Raw genomic sequence first — 27,151 nt, 5'->3', positions numbered from 1 at the left:
AAGCATTATCATTATCTTAAAAATCTATAAAAGGTAAGATAATAAATTTTTAGCTATTAATTTATCACTTTGTTCTATTTTTTTACTTGCTTATTAGGGAGGTATTAAAAGTTGTAGTTTAACAGTGCAGTTTGCTCTTATCCATTGTCAGATTTTAGTTTTGAAGAACATTTTCTATACTTTATAGCTCATTTAATTTTTATAGATGTACAAAATACATAAAAATGTTAATGTATAAAATCTGATTAGTTTGGTTGTCTCTATATACCTGTAAAGTTATCTTCACTGCAGTGAGGATAATGACATTTCCATAACCCCCAAGGTTCTTTGTATTCTGTTGCAATTCGCTGCCCTCTCCAGCCAACCACTGATCTGTTTTCTCTCATTTGACACGAGTTTCCATTTTTCTTGAAATTTCTATAAGTAGAATCATTATGATGTATGTACTATTTTCTTGGAATGGGTTGTGACTTCTTTCATTCCACATAATTGTTTTGAAATTCATCCACAGTGTTGCATATATCCATAGCTAATTCCATTTTATTACCGAGTATTATTCCATTGCTTGGCTGTATACTACAATTTGTTTATTCCTTTTTATATTGTTGGATATTTTGATTGTCTCTAGTTTGGGGGGCTATTAAAACCAAAGTTGCTGTGAACTTTTGTGTGCAAATTGTTGTATGGAAATATACCTTCATTTCTCTTGAGTAGATTCCTAGAAATGGAATAGCTGGGACATATGGTAGGTATTTAATTTTGTAAGAAACCACCAAACTGTTTTGCACGGTGCTTGTACTATTTTACATTTCCACCGGCAGTGCATAAGTAGTTCCTGGTTGTTCCACATCCTTGCCAACACTTGTCCTGTCAGTCTTCTTTTTAGCCATTTTAGTGAGTGTCTTACGAGACCTCATTTTTGTTGTGATTTGCTTAATAGTGGTAACTCATTTAAAAAGATAAGCCCTTATTAGTTCTAGAGCATTGTGAATGTTTTATGAATAAATTTATTCTTATTTGTAATATGAATAACTGTATACATATATTAAAGTGTTTCATAGTGAATTTTATTATTTTTATCTGCCAGTTTTGAACATTTTATGGCTTGTGATGTTAGTAATCACATGGGTAAAAGGTTGAGACAATTCTGTGGAGTTTTAAGTAAAGAGTTAAAATTATGGAAAAAAATTAGCCTTTATAAAAGTAGCTTTTGGTACCTAATACACGTGCATAAATTTAATAAATACTAGTTGATAAAATAGTCTTTTTTTCTTTTTCTTTTTTTTTTTTTTAAAGATTTTATTTATTTATTCATGACAGACACACAGAGAGAGAGAGAGGCAGAGACACAAGCAGGCTCCATGCAGGGAGCTGATGTGGGACTAAGAGAGAGAGAGAGAGAGAGAGAGAGAGGCAGAGACACAAGCAGGTTCCATGCAGGGAGCTGATGTGGGACTACAGAGAGAGAGAGAGAGAGAGAGAGAGAGAGGCAGAGACACAAGCAGGCTTCATGCAGGGAGCCTGATGTGAGACTCGATCCTGGGTCTCCAGGATCATGCCCTGGGCTGAAGGCAGGCGCTAAACCGCTGAGCCACTGGGGCTACCCTAGTCTTTTTTTTCTTAACACATTATTTTTAAAATAAAAAGTCTGTCTTCATCTTTGGTATTGTCTGTTTAGGGTTGTCATTCTCAGCCATGAGTATAGAAGCTTTTTTGTTCCCTTTTGAGTTTGTTCGTTGAGTAATTTAAGGTGATGCTTGAGAAATAAGGGTTGGAGATCAGATGTTTGTAGAGCAAAGATTGTTTGAAATGATATTATCTTAGGTCCAATTGGAGAAGGTAGGAGCTAGACAATGTGTATCTTGTTTTACAAAAATTTTGTGGTTTTACGTTTAGGTCTTCGATCAATTTAGGCCTTATTTTTGCATGGCGTGGCAAATATTTAGTTCAAACTTAAGCAGATGGATATCCAAATTTTCTAGTAGCATTTGTTGAAAAGACTGCTCTTTTCCATTGCATTACCTTGATTTCCGTGTGTCCTTTTATAAACCTTATATTAACCTGTGTTGAGTGCTATAGCATATAGTAAGTCCTGAAATCAGATTGTGGCAGTCCTACAGAATTGTTCTTTATAAAAATTATTTTGTCTATTTTAGCTCCTTTATCTTTTCATATAAATTATAAAAATAGGCTTGGTGATTTGTTCAAAAACTGTGGGAATATTGATAGAGATTATGCTGAATCTATATAGCTGATTTGAACTAAGTATCTTAATACCCAATCTTTTAATTCATGAGCATGGTTTATATCTCTTACCTATTTAGCTTTTCCTAGATTTTTTTTATCCGAGCTTTGTTTTCAGAGAAAGATCCTGTAGTGCCCATTTTGTAAGATTTATATGTATTTAATGTTTTTTGGTGTTACTGTAAATGGTATTATTCTGATACATTTCAGCTTCCAGCTATAGCCAATACATAGAACTACAACTGACCTTGTATCTTGTGTCTTGGTTTAAATTCACTTAGTAGTTGAAGCAACTTGTTGGTGAAATCTTTGGTATTTTCTAAGTAGACAATGTCATTCCTTCCATTTCCTTTCCTTGGGTTAATTGCACAATCTGGGACCCCTGGTGTTGTTTTGAACAGGAGTAGTGAGAGTAGACATCCTTATGTCTTAACAGTTTTAGAAGGACATCTTTGAGTATAATAGCTGTGAGTGTTTGGTAGATGCCCTTCATCAGTTTGAGGAAGTTCTAGTATTCCGAGTGGGAAGAGTGCTTATAGTGATTGGATGTTGAATTCGTAGGTCTTTTCTGTATCTCTTGAGATGATTATACGGATTTTTCTTGTTTAGTCTGTTAAAATGGTGATTAATACTAATTTTCAGATGTTAAACCAGACAGGTATTACTGGGATAATAAACCCTTCTTGGTTATAATGTATTCTTTTTTTTTTTTTTTTTAAAGATTTTTATTTATTTATTCATGAGAGACACAGAGAGAGAGAAGCAGAGACACAGGCAGAGGGAGAAGCAGGCTCCATGCTGGGAGCCGGATGTGTGACTCGATCCCTAGACTCCCAGGATCACGATCCCCAGACTCCCAGGATCACGCCCTGAGTCAAGGGCAGACACTCAACCGCCGGGCCACCCAGGCATCCCATAATATATTCTTTTTATGTATTATTGATTGTTCTTAAGGGATACTAGTCAGAAAACTTCTTACAAATGTCCTTGTATTTGGTTTTGGTAATGTTGACCTCAGCAAAATGAATTGGGAAGTGATATACTGGAACAGTGGTTTTTTTTTTTTTTTTTTTTAAGATTTTATTTATTTATTCATAGACACAGAGAGAGAGAGGCAGAGATACAGGCAGAGGGAGAAGCAGGCGCCACGCAGGGAGCTCGATGTGGGACTCGTTCCCCGGGTCCCCAGGATCACAGCCCAGGCTGCAGGCAGCGCCAAACCGCTGCGCCCCCGGGGCTGCCCTGGAACAGTGTTTTTGAGAATAGGTACTATTCTGTTCTTAAGCGTGTGGTGAAATTTGCCAGTGAAGCCACCTAGGGCTTTTGGTTTCCATAATGAAAGGTTTTTTTTTTTTTTTTTTTTTTTTTAAGATTTTATTTATTTATTCATGAGAGACACACAGAGAGAGAGGGGGCAGAGACAAAAGCAGAGGGAGAAGCGGGCTCCATGCATGGAGCCCGATGTGATACTTGATTCTGGGACTCCAGAATCACGCCCCAGGCTGAAGGCAGGCGCCAAACCGCTGAGCCACCCAGGGATCCCCCAGGTTTTTATTTTTTATTTGTTAAGATTTTATCCATTTATTTGAAAGAGAGTGAGAGCACAAGCAGAGGGAACAGCAGAGAGAGAAGCAGACTCCCCACTGAGCAGGGAACCTGATGCAGGGCTGGATCCCAGGACTCTGGGATCATGACCCAAACTGAAGGCAGACACTTAACCAGCTGAGCCACCCAGGCTCCCCAATGGAAGGTTTTTAAACTTGGTCTGTTTTTTCATTTTTAGATTTCTTTTAATAGTTGTAGGGCTGTTCAGGTCACATACTTCTTGATTGTGCTTTGGCAGTTTGTGTCTCTTAGGGAATCTATTTTGCCAAATGTTCTTTTTTTATTTTAATATTTGCAAGATGTATAGTGATGCCCTTCTCATTTCTAGTTTTTTAGTTTGTGTCTATCATTTTTTTTTCTTGGTTGCTGTAGCTCAGAGTTTCTCAAGCTTGTCAATGTTGATATTCTGATCAAGCAGTTGATTGTTGTGGGTATCTCTTTTATGCTATGAATTATAGAATGTTTAGTAGCTTTCCTAGCCTTTACCCACTAGATAGCAGTAGTATCTCCCTAGCTGTGACCATCAAAAATGTTGTAATTATGACATAAACTCTCCCTGTGGAGTGGGGATATAATCACTAGCAGTGGAGAACCATTGGTCCAGCTCTAGAGCTTTTACATACTTTTTCTCACAGACCAGCTTTTACTTTCAGTGACTTTTGCTCTTAGGTTTCTTTCTGTTATTTTTCTTGTTTTAATTTTAATTTGTGTTTATTTTATGTTTCTTAAGATAAAAGCTTAAATCATTGATTTAAAATCTTTTCTAATATAAACATTTGATGACATAAATTTCTTAAGCATCAGTTCAGCTGTATTCCACAAACTTTTATTTGTATTTGTTTTCTTTCAATTCAAAACATTTTCTGAATTTCCTTGTGATTTTTTCTTTGTCCTGTGGTTTCTGTAGAGGTGTGTAGTTTTTTTATTACATTTTTATTTTAATTCCAGTATAGTTAACATACAGTATTATATTAATTTCTGGTTTACAGTATAGTGATTCAACACTTTCAGACAACACCCAGTGCTCATCTCCGACAAGTGTGCTCTTTAATCCCCTTCTCCTGCTTCTACCATCCTTCTGGTCAACCTCCTTTTGGTAACCGTCAGTGTGATCTCTATAGTTAAAGAGTCTGTTTTCTTGCTTTGTCTTTCTCTGTTATTTTTTTCCCTTTACTCATTTGTTTTGTTTCTAAAATTCCACACAACAGTAAAATCATAGGGTATTTATCTTTCTCTGACCAACTTACTTTGCTTAGCATAATACTTTCCACCTCCATCCATGTCAGTGCAAATGGCAAGATTTCATTCATTTTTGTGGCTGATTAGTACTCCTTTCTCTATATATTCCACATTTTCTTTCTCCATTCATCTATCGATAGATAACTACGATGCTTCCATAATTTGGCTAATGTAACTAATGCTGCAATAAACACAAAAGTGCATGTATCCCTTTGAATTAGTATTATTCTGGTTTTTTGGGCAGATACCCAGTAGTATCCCTTTGAATTAGTATTTGTATCCCTTTGAATTAGTATTATTCTGGTTTTTTGGGCAGATACCCAGTAGTGTGATTACTGGATCATAGCAGAAGTGGGTAGTTTTAATTTCCACATACTTGTAGGCTTTTCAGGTATCTTTCTATTACTGATTCTCTATTTCTGTTATGGTTGGAGAACATTCTTTGTATAATTTCAGTTATTTTAACTTTGTTAAGGTTGATTGATTGTTATTTAAGTCTGCTGTTCCTACTGCTATTTCTGTCTACTTATTCTGTTAAACAGTTTTGAAATCTCCAACTGACTCTAGATCTGTTTCTCCTTTTGTGTTTTCTGAAGGGCTGTTAGATGTCAGTATCCTTAAAACTAGCTCCTTCCCTTGGGCTCCTTTCTAGGCAACCCCCCTCCAGTGGTAACTTCCTGACCTGTAGCAACCTACATTAGTTTTGTCTGGTTTTGTATTTCACATAAATGGGATCTTTTTGTGTATACTGTTGTTTGAGGCTTCTTTTTTTAAAAACCATAAGATTGTATTAATTTATTTTTTTAAGTAATCTCTCCACCAAAAAAAAAAAAAAAAAAAATCTCTCCACCCAATTTGGGACTTGAATTCGTAGCTCCAATATCCAGCCAGGCACCCCTAGGCTTCTTTTTATAAAACAAAATTTGTGAGACATATTGTTGGGTGTACTTACAGATCATTTATTTATCACAATAATACGATTAAACTTCTACGTGACTTCTACGTGACTTCTACGTGCTGTTTTGTGTTTCTAAAATGGTTTCTTTTAAAGTGAAATGTTGAAACCTAAAGACCTACTGTACATCTGCCCGGGTTTATGGAATCTTACTCTCTTGTCATCTCCCCCCGCCCCCTACCACAGTAGAACATGTTTTTTTTTTTTTAGTAGAACATGTTAAATATGTAATTGACACCTTTTCTTGGACTCTCTGAAATTTCTACTTTCTTTTCTATTCCTCCGAGTTAACTAGTTTCTTGAAATTGAGGGTCATCCTTACTGATAAACATTTGTTTGGGTGGGGAGGTGAGGGGCAGAGGAAGAGGGAAAGAAAGATTTTTTTTTTTTTTTTTTTTTTTTTAGGTTTTATTTATTTATTCATGAGAGAGAGAGAGAGAGAGGGGCAGAGACACAGGCAGAGGGAGAAGCAGGTTCCTGCCGGGAGCCTGAGGCAGACCCTATTCCAGGACTCCAGGATCATGCCCTGAGGTGAAGGCAGAGGCTCAACTGCTGAGCCACCCAGGCCACCCAGGCGTCCTGGAAAGAGAGAATCTTAAGCAGGCTCCACGCCAGCGCAGTGTGATCCTAGATCTCGGGACCCTGAGGTCCTGACCTGAGCTGAAATCAAGAGGCAGACACTTAATCGACTGAGCCACCCATGTGCCCCGTTACCCATAAAGATTTTATGCTTTTATTGCATATCTGCTCCTACAGAAGTGTCTGTGTATTTCCATGCACATGCATTTTATATATGGTATTAGTTTTTAAGCTTGACAAATGGTATTGTACTACATATGTTGGTATGTACATGTTCTTGTACATCCCTCATGCAGTGTATGTTTTTGAGATTTACTTGTTTTGTCACGTAGAAGTTTAATCGTATTATTGTGATAATATGTTGTATGATTATATTGTAGTTCATTTGATCATTATTCTACATAGGACATTTATGTTTTCTTTCAAAACTTCTGACATTTTAAAATCGGCTCGAACATATATCTGAGCACTTGTCAGTGTTCCCCTAGGATAGTTAGTGGTCCTTAGATACGAGCATTGGGAATGTTTGATTTTCATGACTGAAATGACATGGCTAGCATTTTGAGTGTGCTTAGAATGAATAAAATCCAAATATATGTGTTAAAACATAGATAGCTAAATGTAAACATCATAGGTAGTTTGAATGGGTAGTGATCTGTGAAGGTATACTGGGCGTATATTAACCACTAGAAATCAAGTTTAACAATATAAATTTGAGGCCAAAGAAGAAGAAAGTAATAGGTATAAAAAGTTACACTATATTATATATACTAATAAGTAACTAAGTTGATACAGTGGTCATTAATATATACTATACACACACACAAAAAATATACCCTTGCATATACCTTACAGTATAAGTATAGCCTCGAAATTAAAATAGAAATAAAGAATTGACACAATTGTGATAAATTTGGTCTCTAGTCATGTGGGAGATTCTAACAAACGACTGTCAATAACAAAAACATCTCATGCTGTTGAATACTTATAGATAAGTACAATATTTGCATTCTACAGTTTAGAAGCATGAGCTAATTGATGCATATCTAGAACTCTGCACCCAGCACATAAATTTACAAAGCATGGATCTTTTTTAAAAATTGGCTTTAGGGATCCCTGGGTGGCGCAGCGGTTTGGCGCCTGCCTTTGGCCCAGGGCGCGATCCTGGAGACCCGGGATCGAATCCCACATCGGGCTCCCGGTGCATAGAGCCTGCTTCTCCCTCTGCCTGTGTCTCTGCCTCTCTCTCTCTCTCTCTCTGTGACTATCATAAATAAAAATTAAAAAAAAAAATTGGCTTTAGGGGACACTTGGGTGGCTCAGCAGTTGGGCATCTGCCTTCGGCTCAGGGTGTGATCCTGGGATCCAGGATCGAGTCCCGCATCAGGATCCCTGCAAGGGTTCTGCTTCTCCCTCTACCTATGTCTTTGCTTTTCTCTCTCTCTCTCTCTCTCTCTCTAGGTCTCTCATGAATAAATAAATAAATCTTTTAAAAAATTGACTTTATACTTGTTGACAGATAACCTTAAATTCTCTGCACATAATATAATTTGTATAATTAGAAGTCAGAAGTAGACAGGTTATTTAAAATAGAAATCCTATACGTTGAAAATCCTACAAAAATGTACTTTGTGTTAAAGAGGACTTTATTTTTACAAAATTAGAACAGGACAATATCAAGAATACTACAAAGCCAGAGTGGAGAAGCAGCTAAAGCCATACTTAAAAGTCAAGTAACACCCTTAGCTATCATTTATTTTCTGTGTATAGTTTACCCACGAGCCCATGACTAGGAAGCAATGAATCTGGTGTTTGAATTCAAGTCTCTTTCATTCAGCATCTTGCTCTTAGTTGAAATTCTGAATATAGTTTGTACATCTTCTCTGAAACTAATTTCTCCTATGATGTGTTCCTTGCTTATAATGTGTAGTTTGCGTCTTTGTGAAATTTCTCATGTGATACCTTTCAAAAGTCTTTTTTTTTTCTTTTTTTGTCCTTTCAAAAGTCTTAATGATACTATCCAATATTCAGAGACAGTGAAGTGGTTTGTATTCATTTGAGTACAGGAACATTCTATAAGTAGCCATTAAAAACACAGTGTTTTGTTCTCTGTTTTAGATTGATTACCCTCATCACTAACAAGCTTGATACTACATGTAACGTCACAATCTTCATAGTTTTCTGTGGAGGTTTAGTTAATTCAGAATACTTTCTGTATTAATAACTGGGAAGAACAATTAGGTTATTAAGGAATCCTGTGAATCTGCAGGAAAGGGGGAATTCTGAATTAATAACTCTTAATTTGTCCTGTTTCTGTTTCAGTGGAGATTTAGGCTTACTGATAGTTTAATTACATGATTTTAGAGCGTTAAGGAAGGTGTAGCAATTTGATTCTGCAGTTTTCTTCAGCATGACAAAAGATGAAGCAAATATTTGTAAAGGAAGGAAGCAATACACTTCGTGTGATAAATCTCCATTTACCATCTGTGTAAAGTGAAAGTTGCAGTTTGCTGTTAGGAACCAAACTTCTGTGTGGAACCCATGTCTACTGTTTCAGACGTGCCATTCCCATTCAATCCATATGTCTGGTCATTTTCAAAATGTCTCTGGACTGTCTACATATGAACTTATCTGAGGACACCTTTTCCATTCAGTAAGACCATGAGTTGATGCCACTCATTTTGTCATTTTTTTTCCATTTTGCCTTTTTTTTTCTTTTTTTGTTCGTGAAAAGGCTGTATTATTCCATCTCTCTTGTCCAATTTGTTGACTGAGGTGACCCAAAATACAGTTTTGGGATTACTTTTGAAGTATTATCTTTGTATTCCAAAGCAGGCCCTTCCGAAAATGATGATGTTGATGACAAACTCCCCCTTTCGAAGTCTTTACAAGGTATAATGTTTTCACTTCCGTTTTCCCACGTACTGTTGTGATGTGATGTTCTTTATATTGGACAGACTGTGTTTTAGTATTAATATCTGTACTGTTACTTTTCTAAATGGAAAAGGAAAAAGAAAATGTATTGGCCTTTTTTTTTTAAACATAAATGAACTTCACAAGCAACAATTTTTCAAAACCAATTTTCCCTTTTGTGAATCTAGTAATGAATCTCGAAATGGGTACATGACACACTTTCATATTTAAGGTAAAGTACACATTTATACCTTATATCAGAATAGTCAGAAATAAGGTTTTTGTTGTATAGTTAGTAATGTAAATATCGAGAAGGTCATGTTGATACTTAGTTTTTAGAAAGATTTGTGAAATACCACTTGTAAATAAATCCCTAAGTTTATTAATTGAATACTTTTCTGGGAATTTTTGTATAGTGTGCCCTGACTTGAGGATCATAGGCTATGTGATGGCTTTTACTTCTGTGTATTCTGGCTTTGGTCAAGTAGGATCCTTTTTTTTTTTTTTTTTTTTTTTAAGTTTTTAGTTTTACTTTGACTATAAATGTAATTGCTTATTTCAGATTTAAAAAAGAACAGAAAGGACACAGCATCTTTGTTGACAGACACTTGTGTAATATTAGGGTGGAACAGTGTGCTTAACTTGTTCCTTTACCCACCCTTCCTTTGTTAAATACTATTCTCTGCTCCGTTATCTCTCATTCCTTTGACCTCACATCTTTGTTTTCTTTGACTTTACAGTCAAAGAAGCCAGTGCTCCATGAATTCGGATTTTAACATTAAAGGCTGGGGGTGGGGCACTATGTGTTGAGAAAGTATACTTTAAGAGTTAATTAAAGAATAATTCATGTCTCTAGATTTATAGATTTACCTAGTGTTTTGAGCTCAGGTGAGTTTTTATAATATGGAGTTATGGAAGAGAATCCCAAGATAATCATGGCATCATAAAACTAGACCTTTAAAAACCAAAAGTATTTGACCTTAGTATGGCATTTAAGTTAAAAGGTACTAGACACTGAATGGCAGTTTTTGAAACTGTAATCGATGCTCTTTAAAGATCAAAATAAATACTTATGTTTAAACCTATGTCTAGGGGTCACATGTTTAGCATAGCTCTGAGTTCAGTTGTTAGTGGATGACAAAATGGATTGCATTTTACTTCCCCTATCTGATTTATTCTTACTCCTATGTAATATAGTTTATTGATACCTGAAGGCAGTGATTTTCAGCTTTTTCCATGCTAGTAGCTCAGACATTTAAGGACAGAGGATGATATTCTGGGGCAGTTTGGGCAATTAATCCTAAGTGGCTCTCTAATGTTGTAGATTACTTCTTTCCTATTTATGAGTAAAACTTCTGCACTAGTAGGATGAGCCTGTTTACCTTGTGACTGCCTAACCTGATACATTGCTTTATGTTCCAGTTTTTAGAAGCAGGCAGATTATATTACCTGAATTAAAATGCTTTTGAGACTAAAGGTAGTATCTTAAATTTTAACTTACGAGTTTCCTTTTAGTACAACTTTGATTAAATAATGGGGATTGCGTTTCCATAGCTTCCGCCATTGTAAAAATGGAAAGCAGGAAACATTTCACAGCAAAACCTGAACTTGTTTGTGTAGACTTTTAATAGAGTCTGTGAGCAAAGATAGAATTTACTCTGATTTGTGTTTTTGTGTGTGCGTCATTGACAGATGAGCATGGTACCTTGAACCATAATTGTTCTGTATCTCAAATTCCAACATCTATCAGTAATTATATTGTATAGTTAACAGTAGTAATATTAAATCCCCAAACCTACTTAGGTTTCTTTATCTGTTTACATTTTAAAATAATTTCTTGTGCTTTCAAATAGAAGTTTTATGTGTTTTTCTGAATTAGATCGCATTGTTGGAATTAACTGCAGAAGAGTTAATCAGTTTGTATATGTTGTATGGTTAAGTGTTAAATTATTTGCACTGTTGCCTAGTTTCTCTTCTTTCAATGTAAGTTTTTACTGGTTTAGTATATGTGGTTTATTTTCTCTTTAGGGAGCCATCATTCTTCAGAAGGCAATGAAGGAACAGAAATGGAAGTACCAGCAGAAGGTTAGAAATAAAGGGATTTTTAATTTGCAGTAATCATATTATGTTTGTTCTCTATTATAGAGAATATTGCCCTTCAAACACCTTATTTGAAACTAAAAAGTTGATTGTTTTGGTATGCCTTCTTAGCCAACAGGTTTATTTTTTTAGTCCTAAGGTGTAATATACATATATAACTGTATTGAGTAATAAAGCATATGGGGATGAAAACAGAAGTGGTAAGTAAAACTCTTCATGATGCCAAATGCTGCGCTTTTTTCCTGATCATCTTGTGCCTTATTGCAGATCTGTTAAAGATTGGCTTCAATATTTTAGACCGAAAAATATGACTGGTTTCTGTTCATATTTCATTCTTAAAAATATTACGTAACGGTACCTTTTATTTTTAAAGTAGTGTTTCCACGTAAGATTAATAAAGGAGGGATTTTCTCTCTGTTTATTTTTATACCCTTTGGCACTCCTTTCTCTGTTTCTCAGCCAATCCTCCTTCAATTGTGGCGTCAAGGAAATATTTAACTGTGGTATGGCTCCTTCAATTCTCCAGATCCTAAGTGAAACTATTATTGAGCCAAATGGCTTCCTATTTCTCAGCAGTTTACATAATTCCAGAAGAATTCTTGTAGATTTTTCCCAAGGAAAATGACTGGTGTAAGGTACCTGAATCTTGTTTTAGAATTTTGATTTCTCTCAAAAACTGGTCATGTTGTGCCTACCTCCCCTCCCCCCCTGCCCGAATAGAAAAGGAGTCTTTTCGAGAATATTTTTATTCCTTATATTTGCTTTTTTATTTAACTTTTAAAAATCATTAATTTGATTTCTACCCTATTTTGAGGATAGGGAGGTCTTAAGGTCCCTGAAATGTCGGCTAAGTTTTCCAAATTCGATTTTAGAATTAGGTTTCTAACTGAAGTACATATCTTGCAAAAATATCAAGATGCTCATTTTCAACAATATTTTACATTTCTTTTTGAGATCTTTTTATAGAAAATTGTGTGGATTATTATTATTTTTTTTAATGTTTTACTGTCAGGAGGTAATTAGATGGTTTCCTCTGTAACATTTGTTTTAGATAGGTGGTCTATGTGCAACAGTGAGCTATCTATGTGCAGGCCACAACTGGCACAGGGCTTCTTCAGGCAGTCTGCATTGCTCCATAGTCCATATTCTAGGCTTTGAAATACTTGATGTTTGAGATTTTTATTGTCCCATTTCAGTATGAACAGAGTTGAGTTGGACCTGGGTTCTGGTCTTTATTCTTTTACTAACAAGTGAACATAATCTTTGGCAAATCAATTAATCTCTCAACCTTTGCAAAATGAAAAGAGAGTTGACAAGGATACTCTCTAGCTGAGCTTTCTAGCACTAACATTCTCATGTACATTTGTTTTGTGTAGTAGTACAAAAAGAAACAAAAGATCTTATGTTTTACGAGTCTGCTGCATATCATGTTAGGGGATTGAGTCCTCTTTGCTTCTGTCCCAGCCATTATCTTGATATGAAGGTCCCCAGATCAAAAAATGGATTGTGGTTTTATTTAATGCTGTAAACCACTCCTAGGATCTCTGAAAGGAGAGGGGAAATAGTAAACAAGAGAGAAAGCCTCGAGTCTGTCCTAGCATTTTCTAGTTTCAGCAAGAAAACAATAGTGATGGCATTATAATCTCCTTCCTGTAAACTCGGAGGTTTTTGAGTCCGTTAATGCTTACTGCAAGTAGCTTGGTATTATCAAGTAGCTGTCCAGAGGTTTTCTTTCTGTTTTCCCTCATCTGTTTGCCATGAAAAGGGTCAGATGTTCTAACCTAACAACTATGAGCTGAATTCAAATGCCAGTAACAATTTTCTTGTAGGCTGCTTTTGGAGTAACAGTGAATCAGTGAAATGTTGGAACTTACAGAAAGTGCTGTATAACGAATGTCATTTTAGAATTTTATTTTTTTCAAGATTCTACTCAGCATGTCCCTTCAGAAACAAGTGAGGACCCCGAAGTTGAGGTGACTATCGAAGGTTAGTTCCCGGAAGCCTGGATTCCAAAAGTGGACTTCTGGTCATAAAACCCTTTGTCACATTCACATTGCCGAGTATACATTCCATTCATTCTTAACGGAAACTTGTGAGAAGAACTGATGCATATATGTGTATGTGTGACCGAGGCAGCCCGCTTCCCAGCAGCGCAGCCAGTGCTTTGGGAGCTCTAGACAACCAGGCAGGGTGTGAGCACAGGCAGCGGCCCGCAAGTTGACCGAGCTGTCCTTCACTGTCACTGGGAATCAAAAGTAAACACATGAAATCAATGACCAAACATGATGCCCACAAAAACAGTTTAGAACCTGTGCTTGGGTTGCAACAGAAGAGAGCTAATTTGTACCTCCATGAGCTGGAAGGGAAAGTGTGGAGAGTTCCTTCCTCGTTCTTCACATTTGCCCCTAGAACACTATTAAAGGCTGATGGAGAATCTGTCTTTAAAAATGATTATTGAAGCAGTAGCGATGAATAGATGAATAGATGCTCAAGTAACATCTTTAGTGACAGTGGCTTCAAACCTAGTTTTGTCTTCCAAGGTACTGCATGAATGCAGATAGGCCAGGATTATGAATAAATTAAGCTAATAGAAAATTATTAATAGTATCATTTCTCATGTTTAATAATTCCTAAATGCATGTTGATATTTTTCCTTTTCAATTAACGGCTTATGCTACTCCTCTAAAATGCCCCCACCCATCTCTCCTCTCTTCCCCTCCACTAGTAGTACTTTCTTAGAGTAAAATATTGAAACATTACAATAAATTGTACTATGTAAAGTTTTGTTTACCAATCCTGCTCTGTTCTAAAATCCCTAAACTCGGGTAGATACCAGTTTATTGTGTATAAATACATGTGTATGTATATATTTAGTTTTGCAAAAATATATAGATATTTTTAGCATACATTATAATGATCATTTAAAATACACATATATCACATTTCCATAGAATTCTTCCCTTCAACCACACATCTTAGTGATTCAGGGTTTTGAGGTTTGTTTTGTTTTTTGTTTTTTTCCTGCAGCCTAACCTTTTTTAATTTGATCTCTCTCTCTCTTTTTATAACCTGTCTCCTTTGTTATTTGGTTATTTATCATGTTTTGCTGTTTCATACTACTCAAAATGTTTGTCTTCATTGCTTCTGAAATATGTTGATGATTCTCATGAGAATTTGTTTCATACTTCATGTCTTAATATCTCAGTATCACACATACATTTCTTGAATCATTAATATAATTTCACTAACCTAAAAGCAATTTCGAATTGTTTGTAGTCAGCATTATATACTTGAATTTAACTGTTAAGAACTGTTAGTTAGAAGCCTCATTAATTATGAGAGAAGAACTTTTTTAAAGTATGTAAATATTATATACACTCAGAACTTTGTCCTTTCTGCAGAGATAGGAAAAATAGATGATTAATAAAATTATTAGAATAAAACTTTTTTATGACAGGATGAGAAGGGGCAGAGGGAGAGAGAGAAAATCTTAAGCAGGCTTCTCTACTCAGCGCGAGCCTGATCTAAAACTCAATCTCTTGACCCTGAGATCATGAACTGAGCTGGAACCAAGAGGGACACCTGACCCCATTGATCCACCCAGGTGCCCCTAGAATAAAACTTTTAAGTAGGACTAGTAACCTAGTAGATTTAGGAATACTTAAAGCAGGTAAAAACTTAAAATTGAAGAAAAAAAAAAAAAAACTTAAAATTGCTTAGAAAATAAATACTTGACATTTATAGCACAAGACCTTTAAAGATAATCATGAAATGAATGGATCTTGAGCCTGAAGTGTCAGTCTTTTCAGTTTTAACTCTTTGAAGGGGAATGATAAATCCTGTCTCTCTGAATTTGAGACAGTGCCAGAAGTTTGCTTTACCCATTCTAATTTATCCACAAGTAGTAGAATTTCTTTATGGTCAGAAGACCAGTGAAATGCCAGGTTTTTGCAAAGTAATTGCCTTTCAGGCTGTCATCCTCCACAGCATATACTTTCACACACATGGTCAATATCAACCTTAATTTAAATTGATGATTTTTAATCATTATATGACTAGTTAAGATATTGATGGAAAAAGAAAATGTGGTAAAGCCTCCTAATACAAAAAATATACAAGCATTGAACAAGAGGGATGTTTTTTTGTTTGGTTTCGTTTTAAGACAGTGACTTATAAAAAGATTACTGCTATAAGAAGTTTTGAGGTTGAAAAATTCCTGTGTTTCATGAATGAAGTACATTTAAAAGGAAAATTATCTCTAGAGAATGATACCAGTTTTGTTTAAGAAAATGCTGTGCTTAAAAGAAGATACATGAACGTAATCCTACTTGCTTGGGATGACTTTTATTTTTGTATCTTTCTATATTTCCCAAATAGTTTATAGAAAAGAAAAACAAAAAAACTTGTCATCAAGTAAGTTTGTTAGACTTTTCCACAGCACTTTATTGTTGATCTCTGCATTTGAAATCATATGGAGCTGCAAAGAGGTTAATTTGGCATCACTGAAGACACATTATTTAGGATCGTAGTCCTTACCATTGCTGGTGGTGTGCTTGGAGTTGTGCTCTTCCATCTGTGGTGATGCATTTGTCCTTAGAGCCAGTGGTACACATTCCCCTTGTATGTGACTTAGGTTTGGAAAATTGCCTTTGGAATAAGAGGCTTGCCTTAATTTAGTAAACATCATGCCTGCATTTGGAAGTAAAATTGGATTGCTGATAGGTCTTTAATACATGCATAGGGAATCTTATTTATTTATTTAAGATTTTATTTATTTATTCATGAGAGATACAGAGAGAGAGGCAGAGACATAGGCAGAGAGAGAAGGAGGCTCCTCACAGGGAGCCCAATGTGGAACTCCATCCCGGACCCGGGGAATCACGCCCTGAGCCAAAGACAGACACTCAACTGCAGAGCCACCCAGGCATCCCGAGGGAATCTTATTTAGAACCGTTTGCTCTCGCTGTCATGGGCATGGTAATACAGGAGTGTTTTGTGCTTCAGAAGAGGCTCCCATCATGCACGCTTCTCTGTTAGGGCACTGGTTCCCAAACCTGAGCCTCTCATACATGTCCATTGTGCTGTGGCAAACCTCCTGTTCATTTCTTCACTCAAGGTTTTCCTTTAAGTTGATTGTAAGGAGACTCATTTAGAAACAAATCCTTCATTTTCTGAAGTAAAGCTGTGTTTGAAATATTAATTTTCTTTCTCCCTGTCCATGGAAACATACACAAATACTTCAACACAGCAGTGCGGTTCTACATGTAGCAGGCACATGGACTGTTATTGGAAAACACTGTGTTAGAGCTTCAATAGCTGGATGACTTGTCATCCTCCATTGGAATACTTTTTTTGTGACGCTCATGAGTAGGATTTTCATAAATATTTGGCTGCTGCTTATAATTAAGGACTACGCTATGCAAGTATTCGTTTAATCATTGTGCAAATAACCAGCACCTTGTATGTGCCTGGGATTGCACATGGTGATTAGGATTTAGGAAGGAACAGGATAGGCAAGTCTGCTAGAGGTATTTGATCAAGAGGAGCAACAGTTCTGTTCCTCCCTTTGAGGAAACAAGGCTGCTTTGTGAAAGACTGAGTAGACTGGAGCAGAGCAAGAACACCGGCCTTAGAAGCTGTTGTGTTCGGCTGCCCAGGGCCAGAGGCCAGATGTTTTAGAGCAGGATGGAGGCATTGGAGATAAAAGTAGGTGAATTGTCTGTTCTGAAAATAGAGCCAGTAGGCTTTGCTGTTCGTCACTGTTTAATTATTGTGCTTATCTTGGAAACATCAGCATGTTCATAGGATCTGGATGGTTAAGTACGTTATAGTATTTGAAATTTTTTGTGTTTTGAATTATATAGCTGCTTAAGAATCATATAATGAGTTTCCTTTTTTAAAATTTTTTTATATAATGAGTTTCCTATTGTTTCTGTAAAAATTAGAGTTTTAAAGGAGTTGGGACCTAGATCCATGGATGAAAACTGCCATCCATTAATTTTAAAATGCGTAGGGTAATTCATGGCTCTGCATAATTTCAAGAGGAATATGGTATCTAGTTTGTTAGTTTGATCTTTATTTTTATTTTTATTTATTTTTATTTCTTTATGATAGTCACAGAGAGAGAGAGAGAGAGAGGCAGAGACATAGGCAGAGGGAGAAGCAGGCTCCATGCACCGGGAGCCTGATGTGGGATTCGATCCTGGGTCTCCAGGATTGCGCCCTGGGCCAAAGGCAGGTGCCAAACTGCTGTGCCACCCAGGGATCCCTTAGTTTGATCTTTAAAAAATAGATGTCAGATTGTATGGTGGAAGCATCACCATTGGATTGTGTTGCAAATAAAAGTAGCAGATTTGTTTCATATTTCATTAATGCATTCAGCGTTAAGGATGCCATAATAAATTTAAGCTCTGAAGTCTGTGCTGTCCTGTAGGTATATTTGTAAATATGTTGCAGAAAGGGGAATGAGCTTTTCTAAATACACATTTTGAGTTAAGGACAGTAGTTGCCTTTTTTTTCAAGGTGTGGTAGGTGCTTGTGTTAGTACTGGCAGCATAATACTTCTCTATTCCCGCATAACAACTTCTGCACATTAAAATATTTTGAAATTTATCTTACCAGCTTTTAGCATTGATGATGTAAACATTTTTAGTTTGGGGTTGAATTCGAAGCCTCCTGAAATACGCATCTTTTAACACAAAAGTGGGTTGTTTCTAATGTGGAAATGCCATGATAATTAGAATGACAGTGTTCTATCTGCCAGACTTGATTGTCAAAAGAGGCAAATGCTTAGAGCTTTATTTGATATTTTTGCTACAGAGAAGTACGTAATTTTTATCCTTTGTGGAAAGGATTTTGAAGTTAAAATAACATTTGCTTGTACTTTCTCAAAAGAAATTCGTTTTTTGCAGAAAAAAGTGGAAAAGGCTATGGAAGATATGGTCAGGCTTGTAGCTGTTACTTTGATTTCATTCCACGTTTCACGTGATTTAAAACGTCCAAAGATTGATTAGTAAATATATGAAATGGCTTAGTCTTTTACTAGAATGTGTGGTGTAATTTTTTTTTTTACCACAAGTAATTAAATTTATCTCTTTGTATTTGTTCACATTTATAGATTAAACATACTTGTCGCTGGAGAGAAATGGAATACCACTCTTTAATATATTATGGTCTGTTCAATTGCTTGTCTTATTTGAAAACACTCTCCTAGATTTGTCTTTGTTCTTTATTTCTGTTTATAGTTAATGAGGTTACTTTTATAAAATTTGTGTATCCTATTAAATCCTTTATGTTGTAAAGTAAAACTGGACTGATCAAAGAGGTCTTGACACTAAAGAAAAGCTGTTTTGCCCTTGCCCCTGGGCCTCAGTTTCAAAGAGCTTATAGTGGAGATTAATATAATAGATTGCTGGGATTCTTCATTACCACCCTCCAGCTCTCTTGTCGTCTTAATTTTATACTTTTAGTTTTCATTTTATGTAATTCAGTTAACAATCAGTTTAAATGACCTATAGAAGTAGGCTACATTTACCCTACAGAGAAAGTATTTTTGCTTTTAATGTCATTGCTTAATGTTTGTAAAGAAACGTTAACATCAAGAGTTTAAAATGCTTTGACATGGGGGCGCCTGGCTGGCTGAGCCAGCAGAACATGCCACTCTTGATCTCAGAGTCATGAGTTCGAGCCCCACGTTGAGGGTAGAGATTACTTAAGATAAAACAAAGCGGTTTGACACTATTCATAGGTGAACCGAGTGTCTTTCATTTTACTTTATGCAAACTAGCATGAAAATACTCGTCTGCTTCTAAAAATCTGGAAATTGAAAAAAATGGGGTTGGTTTTTGTTTTTTTTTTTTCCAGTACATTTTCAGAATCGAAGGGCAAACATATTAATGACACTTATGTTTTCCCAAATGTGTCTTTTTAGATTGAATATAATTACTCGATAATCTTTATAGTCTTTTAACCATTTTTATAGTCATTTGACCACTAATCCTTGTAGTAATTTAATAAGCCCAGATGACATGATCGAGTTTTATTTTACTAGTTTGTAATTTTAAAATCTTCTACAATAGATTTCTTTTTTTCTGGATTTGAAGAAGTGTTTCTACAGTGGCTGTCAATACATGAAAGAGTATTTTAAGTTGTTTATATGATAACATTTCCCACTATCCCCTAAATGTGGCATTTTGGTCTTTTCCAGCTCATAAATGGGTCCTGATGTGACTTAATCTGGTATTGGTGACATTGGTGACTTTTTCTCCTATTGGTTGGAATAATCAGCAAATGATTTCATGTTACTAGAGTATCTCTTGGTGTTTGAGGAAGAACCAGGATTACAGTGTCTGATTGTGTTCTATGATGCCGGGAGAGGAATGACATACATGTCTTTTAAGCTTCGGTCAGATTTTCCCTTGATTAACGTACAAAATACATAGAAGTTATGTATGGTTGTTCTAGGCAACGTTGTGTATTTGCTGAATTGGAATTTCTTGTTCTCTCTTTGAGAGTACCATGTTAGTGTGCTGGTAAGAGTCACACTCAGAGTCTGATCTCAGCTGCACTGCTGAGTGGTATGTCATGGTTAGGTCACAGAACACTTGCTAAGCCGATTTCTTGAGTTGTGAGAGGAAAGTGAAAATTATTTAGAAGAGTGACCTGTAGTACTTGAATGGCATCTTTCTGAGATTGTCTTTAATACAGTGATTATTTCTTTCCCATTCCCAGATTGAATTTCAAGTAGAGATTTTGTAAACGGGTAGTTTTAGTAATGTATGGATGATGTTTGAGCAGAAATCAGTATTGTACCACAAGACATTTTCAGGGTTCTAGAAAAAGATGGCATTGGTAGCTTTTCTTATTTTATCCAGATGTCCTTAATTCTAGCATTAGATGCAGTTTCCTAGCAGAGTCGCACTGCAGACATATCCACTAAGACAGTATCATGAACTCGGGCTACCAGTGTCTTAAGTCGTCTACATTCTGTACTTAAATATCTGCTTGCCCACTTCTACTAGGTTTTGTGTTGACTCAGCGTTATCTGTTTCACAAATAATGTAGCATTATTTCATTAATTCTGTAAGTTCTGTGTTTGTTCAAAGTGTTCGACATACAGTTACCCACCCTCCCTTGTTTGTGCATGCTTGGATCTCGTATGAGCTGAAATAGTTTTCTCTTCAAGCTATGTTTCCTCCCCTTTTTCTTACATATTTGTAGAACTGTAGTTACCTGTCTCCATTAAAACCTTTTTCTTGAAAAGACTTTAAAGAGATTGTAATCTCAAGAGTTGAGAGGAGTTAGGGGAGAAGGGAAATCTATGAGGATGTGGTTCCAGTTAAGGAAAGTCAAGATGAAGTAAGGTAGAGAGATGAGGACTGTCTACCCGAGCACAGCCTCCCAGAGCAGGAAAGCTGAAGGGGTTACTGGGAGGGACTAGGCAAAGATGCCCGCAGGGAGGTGCTGACTGCGGCTGCCCACGGGGGTGAAGACTCCCACCTCTGTCTTTGAATATTGAGGATTGAACAGCGGTAGCTGGGACTATGTCATACTGTTCCTCCAGTGATGACCATTTTCTTTTTCAAGATGATGATTATTCTCCACCTACCAAGAGACCAAAGAGCAGCGAGCCGCCCCAGCCAGCGGTCTCGGAGCCTGCCAATGCTGGGAAGCGGAAAGTGAGGGAGTTCAACTTCGGTACGTTCAAGATCAGATGTGGGCAGGCGCCTTTCCTCTCTGTCCTTCCAGTGATTTCTTGTAGAACTTTGAGCCATTCTGGTGAGCGTGGAGGGAATGAGCTGCTTTAAAAATACATTACTACCTTAGATTAGCACAGTTGGAAGCAAGCTTACAGACACTGCTGAAGCAAGGTTTGGGGCTGAGCACGAGGCACAGCATCTTCTGATGTTAAGTACAGTTAATAGACTTTGAGTCAGGGTTTTGACAACTTAGTAATTAAGTCGTTTTTCTTCACTTTAAAACCTCATTTGCTTATTTAAAATCTATTTTACGCATTGATTTTTCTTATACTGTGTAACTGCCAGCAGCTAATCTAAACAAGCCCCAGTGGATGATGTATCTTTTTTAAGGGACTAAATATCAGTGGAGCAAATTATATTTGCGATCCATATTTTGAATAGTTAGAACATTTCACTTGTGTACTTTTTTTTTTTTTAAGATTCTATTTATTCATGAGAGACACAGAGAGAGAGGCAGAGACACAGGCAGAGGGAGAAGCAGGCTCCATGCAAGGAGCCCAACTCAGGACCCAATCCCGGGACTCCAGGACCACGCCCTGGGGCTGAAGGCAGGCGCTAAATCGCGGAGCCACCCAGGGATCCCCACTTGTGTACTTTTTAAGTAGCTTTTTAAGTATTTTAATTTGTCATAGTCATAAATGTTGGATATAAATTGATTTTTATATGGATAGTAGTAAGTTTGCAGCTATTTATATTCCTTAGCACTCTCTTGAAGGGTGCAACTGTGTTTAAATACTTATTTCGACAGAACATAGGCATGCTTTAGAAAGTTTTCAGAATGACCTTAGACACCTCCTCTTTTTTGCCTCCACTTAATACTGTTTAATTGGACTGGTCTTTTTTGACCTTTTTAGAAATTATCAGGCTAAAAAGAGGTACTCGGTTTATTTTGAAAATAAACTTTGTTTTTCTTAAAGGTTTTTTTTTTTATTTATTTAAGTAATCTCTGCACCTCATGTGGGGCTTGAACTCAATGGCCCCAAGATCAAGAGTTGCACATTCTTTTGACTGAGCCAGCTGGGTGCCCCTTGAAAATAAACTTTTAAAAACATCTCTTATAACCTCTCACTGGACCAATCCTAAGAAGCACAAGAAAGAGAATAGTTCTTCATAAAGCAGTAAAATTATATAGATGGAGTTGCATTATTAAAAATTAGGATGGGTGCACTAGCTGACTTAGTAAGTGGAAGACTGTTGGTCTTGGTTGGGGTCATGAGTTCAAGTCCCATGTTGTACATAGAGATTACTTAATATAAAAAAATAGGATATATTATGTAGAAAATAAGTTATTAGATGTTGGATCATTGTAATATAATAGTGTGTCCAAACGGGGATTTATTATTTAGATGTAACTTGAAATCTCAATTTTTCAGAGAAATGGAATGCTCGAATTACTGATCTACGGAAACAAGTTGAAGAGTTGTTTGAAAGAAAATATGGTGAGTCTAAACTCAGGTATTCTTTTTATTTTATTTTAAGATTTTATTTATTTGACAGAGCACAAGCAGGGGGAATTGGCAGGCAGGACGGAGAGGGAGAAGCAGACTCCCCACTGAGCAGGGAGCCCTATGAGGGGCTCCATCCCAGGACCCTGGGATCATGACCTGAGCCAAAGGCAGACACTTAACTGACTGAGCCACCCCTAAACTAAGAAATTCTTGTAATAGTTTGTTGATAAGCCTTTTAACAATGAGGTTATATATCATCCAATGTAAGAAAGTCTACTTCTCTCAGTGAAGTGTGCCTTGATTGTATATGGTTCCCTCAGAAGGTCATGGGGAGTATCTGTCCAAATATTAGAAACCCTATCTCCTCGATTACTTTGATGCTTTGGGAAAGTTTTCTTTCTGTGATTACCAGGAAGCATTTCTCTTAACACTTCAACATGAGCCTTTGGGAGTTGATTTACATATTTGTTGCAAAAGTCCCAGATCTTGGAGGTTGAATTGAAGTTGAGATTCTTTAGTAATAGTCTTACTTCATCTGCTGTGTTAAGTCTGGTATTCATCTAGTGTCCCAGTTTTTGATGATTGATACATAATTGGTTAAGTTAGATCTCAAATTCTCTTCTCCTTCCTTTCATTATTCTATCCTACATTTGTCTTTAGATAGTGATCAAGGAAACAAGCACCGTGTTACCACCAGTTGGTATATATTAAATGCTCACCTAAAAATAGCAACCATCATTGAACTGTGTTTTTATTTGGAGGATTCTTTACTTTGTACTAGACGGACAGTCTATAAAATGGGCTGATTCACTGAATTTTCACTTGAAAATCCTATATTTAGCGTGTTCTCCTGTATCACTGAGTTTCTCTGGGTTACGCTCTTGAATGATAAACTACACGGGTATTATTTACTTTGATAAACTTCACATATGAGCTCCTGTACCATTTTTCATGGATGACAGCCATCCCGTCTGTGGAGATTCAGAATGAGAGCAAATTCAGTAACAAATTCATTTAACTTTCCCCTAATGCTTTCAGTTATTTCCTTATGATTCTCTTAGTAGCCTTCCCTCTCCAGTAGCCAGAGCAGTTTGCCTGTGATTTTAATTGGTCCACTTCAAAGCAGAAACTCCCAGAACCTGTTCTACATTAAGCAGTGTCCCATGCTGGTAAGGTTACAGGCCCTGGGGACAGAATGCTCAGCCATTTCTCTTCATTCCTCTCTGAACCTTTCTTGGGAAAGGATCAGCGGAGCTGAGGATGTGTTACGAAGATTTGATAAGATAGACAGCATAGTGTCTGTAAATTACTTCCTGTAATAGGTTGTATGTAATTAGCAAATGTTTTTTGTTACACATTTATATACTTACTGTAGTACTGTTTGCAGTAAAAATAATTACTCTTAGACAGTTTTAGAAATCTCAGTGCTTCTCATAAAGAGAAATTCTGTTTTTACTTGGTGATTTATTTCATTATTTTGCATGTAAGAAAATAATGTTTTCCTAGCATGATGAGATTATAAGAACATTATTCACATTTTACAAATTGAAACAATAGTGATAGCCTTAGGGGAAGATGGTTTCTTTGTTATGTGAATAGGATTTTCAGATTAACAAAGGATGTTAAATGTAACTCAGCAGTAATGGTACTGCGGTCCACTTGAAACTTCAGTACAGGTATTAACATTCAGCAAACAGAATTCTACATAGAATACTAGTGAAAAAGGATGGCTTTTTTGATGAGGTGGGATTCCTGTGGAACAAGGAGGAGGCTGCAAGGTGGGGGGCCTTTTTGGCCAGGTCAGTAGCTCATTGGCTGTTCTTGCTGTACACCCCCTAGATAGCTTTTTCTGTAACTGCTGTGCTCATCGAGCGAAGTAAAAGCCTTTGAGAGGAGTGATATGTGTCTGCTCTGCAGTCCTAAAATATTTGGCATTGATTGACTCAGTATCAAAATATTTAAATGAAATTTTTAATACAATCTATAAATGTGTCTCTGTTGTAGATGAGCTTAACTCATGCTTTTTAAAACCTTTTTATTGGGGGATCCCTGGGTGGCTCAGCGGTTTAACGCCTGCCTTCAGCCCAGGGCGTGATCCTGGAGTCCCGGGATCGAGTACCACATCAAGCTCCCGGCATGGAGCCTGCTTCTCCCTCCTCCTGTGTCTCTGCCCCTCTCTCTCTGTCTCTCTCATGAATAAATAAATAAAATCTTTAATAAATAAATAAATAAATAAATAAATAAATAAATAAATAAAACCTTTTTATTAAATTTTCCAAACAAAACTAAAAGTAAGTGATACAGAGACCCTCTAAGTATCCATCACCCAAATTCAACAACCTTTAACATTATGAGAGTTTCCTTCTTGTCCTCTCTCTCCTGTCCCATCTCTTTTTGATGCAAACTTATTTTAAAATCCCAATATCCTGGGATGCCTGGGTGGCTCAGCAGTTGATTGTCTGCCTTCAGCTCAGGGCATGATCCCGGGTCCAAGGATCCAGTCCCACTCCCTGCGAGGAGTCTGCTTCTCTCTCTGCCTCCCTCTCTGTGTCTCTTACAAATAAATAAATAAAATCATAAAAAACAAACAAACAAAACTACAGTGTCCCAGACACCTTGTCATTTCAGCTCTACATTTCAAAATGGGGAGTTGGGATCCCTGGGTGGCGCAGCGGTTTGGCGCCTGCCTTTGGCCCAGGGCGCGATCCTGGAGACCCAGGATCGAATCCCACATCGGGCTCCCGGTGCATGGAGCCTGCTTCTCCCTCTGCCTGTGTCTCTGCCTCTCTCTCTCTCTCTCTCTCTCTCGCTCTCGCTCTCTGACTATCATAAATAAATAAATAAATTTTTTTTAAAATTATACAAAATGGGGAGTTGGGTGCCTGGCTGGCTCAGTCTGTAGAGCATGCCGCTCTTGATACACCCAGGGTCATGAGTTTAGTCCCCTTGTTGGGCATAAAGCTTACTTTGAAAACAAACAATGCAAAATCAGGAGTTAGGTGAGGGGAAAGAATTGTCTTAATCTCAGTTCCATTATCACAAACATTACATATGATATTCAGCCGTACCCTGTTGTTTGGAGAATCTGACCCTTCCTAGTTTGTTTGATAAAATCACTAAGGTCTTCTCATTATATTTGATTCTCCATGTTTTTGACCTTTCGCAGCTGCTGCATTATTTTACCTTTGGACAAGCATATCTTAGCAGAATCTTTACAATTCAGAAAAAAAATCTTGTACTTTAATTACTTTATCTAAAAAAAAATCCTTTCTATACTAATGTTTGTCATTGAAAAATATCACTTGTCTTTCTGTACGTACTGCATGTATTAGCTGATGCGAACCAGTGTGTTATTCTGGATTGCACATTCTTTAAATTTCAATAGAACATCTGGCTTGCATCTATGTTACCCCAAAATAATACACTGTTTGATTGCAGATTTGGTTAGACTACTGGCATCGTTGGTGTTCTTTTTCTTTAGTTTCTTTGTAGTATTCTTGTGATTTAGTTATAGTTTAGAAAACAAAAAAGCAAAGATAAAGTAGTGAAAGTTACAGAGCAGTACATATTCAATTACTCTATTGTACAAACTGTGGCTGTGGTTAATCCTTGTAAATTAATGATTTTTCCTTTCTCTTCTTATCCTTAAAGCTCAAGCTATCAAAGCCAAAGGTCCTGTGACGATCCCATACCCTCTTTTCCAGTCACACGTTGAAGATCTTTATGTAGAAGGACTTCCAGAAGGAATTCCTTTTAGAAGACCGTCTACTTACGGAATTCCTCGCCTTGAGAGGATATTACTGGCAAAGGAAAGGATTCGTTTTGTGATTAAGAAGTAAGACACTCTTTGGACTTTTGTCTTTGTTCTTATTTAGTGCATCTTTTTATACTGTTGTCAAATGTTTGTTAACCTCTAGGGCTCTGTTTTAATTAAATTTGAGTTATATATTGTTTTATTTACCATGTTTTAATGTGTCTGTGGACAGGATTTTCTTTGTCATGCCCAGAGTTGGCTTCTGGAACATGAATATCTGCTCATGTGGTTGACTTATAGCTGTCATTCTTTTCTCCAATTTTCTGCTAAGTCTGCTAAAGAAAGGAATAAAGTATCAATGTATCAGCATAATATATATGTATATATTTTAAGATTTTATTTATTCATAGAGACACAGAGAAGCAGAAACACAGGCAGAGAGAGAAGTAGGCTCCATTCAGGGATCCCGACATGGGACTCTATCCTGGGTCTCTGGGATCACGACCTGGGCTGAAGGCAGGTGCTAAACTGCTGAGCCACCCAGGCTGCCCATGTA

General features: G+C 36.7%; 1 protein-coding gene across 12 annotated transcripts in view; it reads left to right on the top strand.

The window, feature by feature from the left end:
- GTF2I (general transcription factor IIi) overlaps positions 1-27,151 on the top strand; it is an 84,980-nt gene that overhangs the window by 20,879 nt on the left and 36,950 nt on the right. For 2 of the 12 annotated variants that reach the window (XM_041747889.1, XM_041747887.1), the window contains exons 9-14: positions 9,458-9,514; positions 11,564-11,620; positions 13,559-13,621; positions 21,221-21,331; positions 22,767-22,832; positions 26,493-26,676. In XM_041747889.1, coding sequence (XP_041603823.1) covers positions 9,458-9,514; positions 11,564-11,620; positions 13,559-13,621; positions 21,221-21,331; positions 22,767-22,832; positions 26,493-26,676 — 538 coding nt within the window. Of the gene's footprint in view, positions 1-9,454; positions 9,515-11,563; positions 11,621-13,558; positions 13,622-21,220; positions 21,332-22,766; positions 22,833-26,492; positions 26,677-27,151 lie in introns of all 12 variants that reach the window. The other 10 variants (XM_041747888.1, XM_041747886.1, XM_041747893.1 and 7 more) reach the window with 5 other exon arrangements.

This window comes from Vulpes lagopus, chromosome 3 (assembly GCF_018345385.1).
Source record: "Vulpes lagopus strain Blue_001 chromosome 3, ASM1834538v1, whole genome shotgun sequence".
NCBI lineage: Eukaryota > Metazoa > Chordata > Mammalia > Carnivora > Canidae > Vulpes > Vulpes lagopus.
Note: the sequence above shows the minus strand (reverse complement) of the source record. Positions and strands in the feature narration are given on the sequence as shown.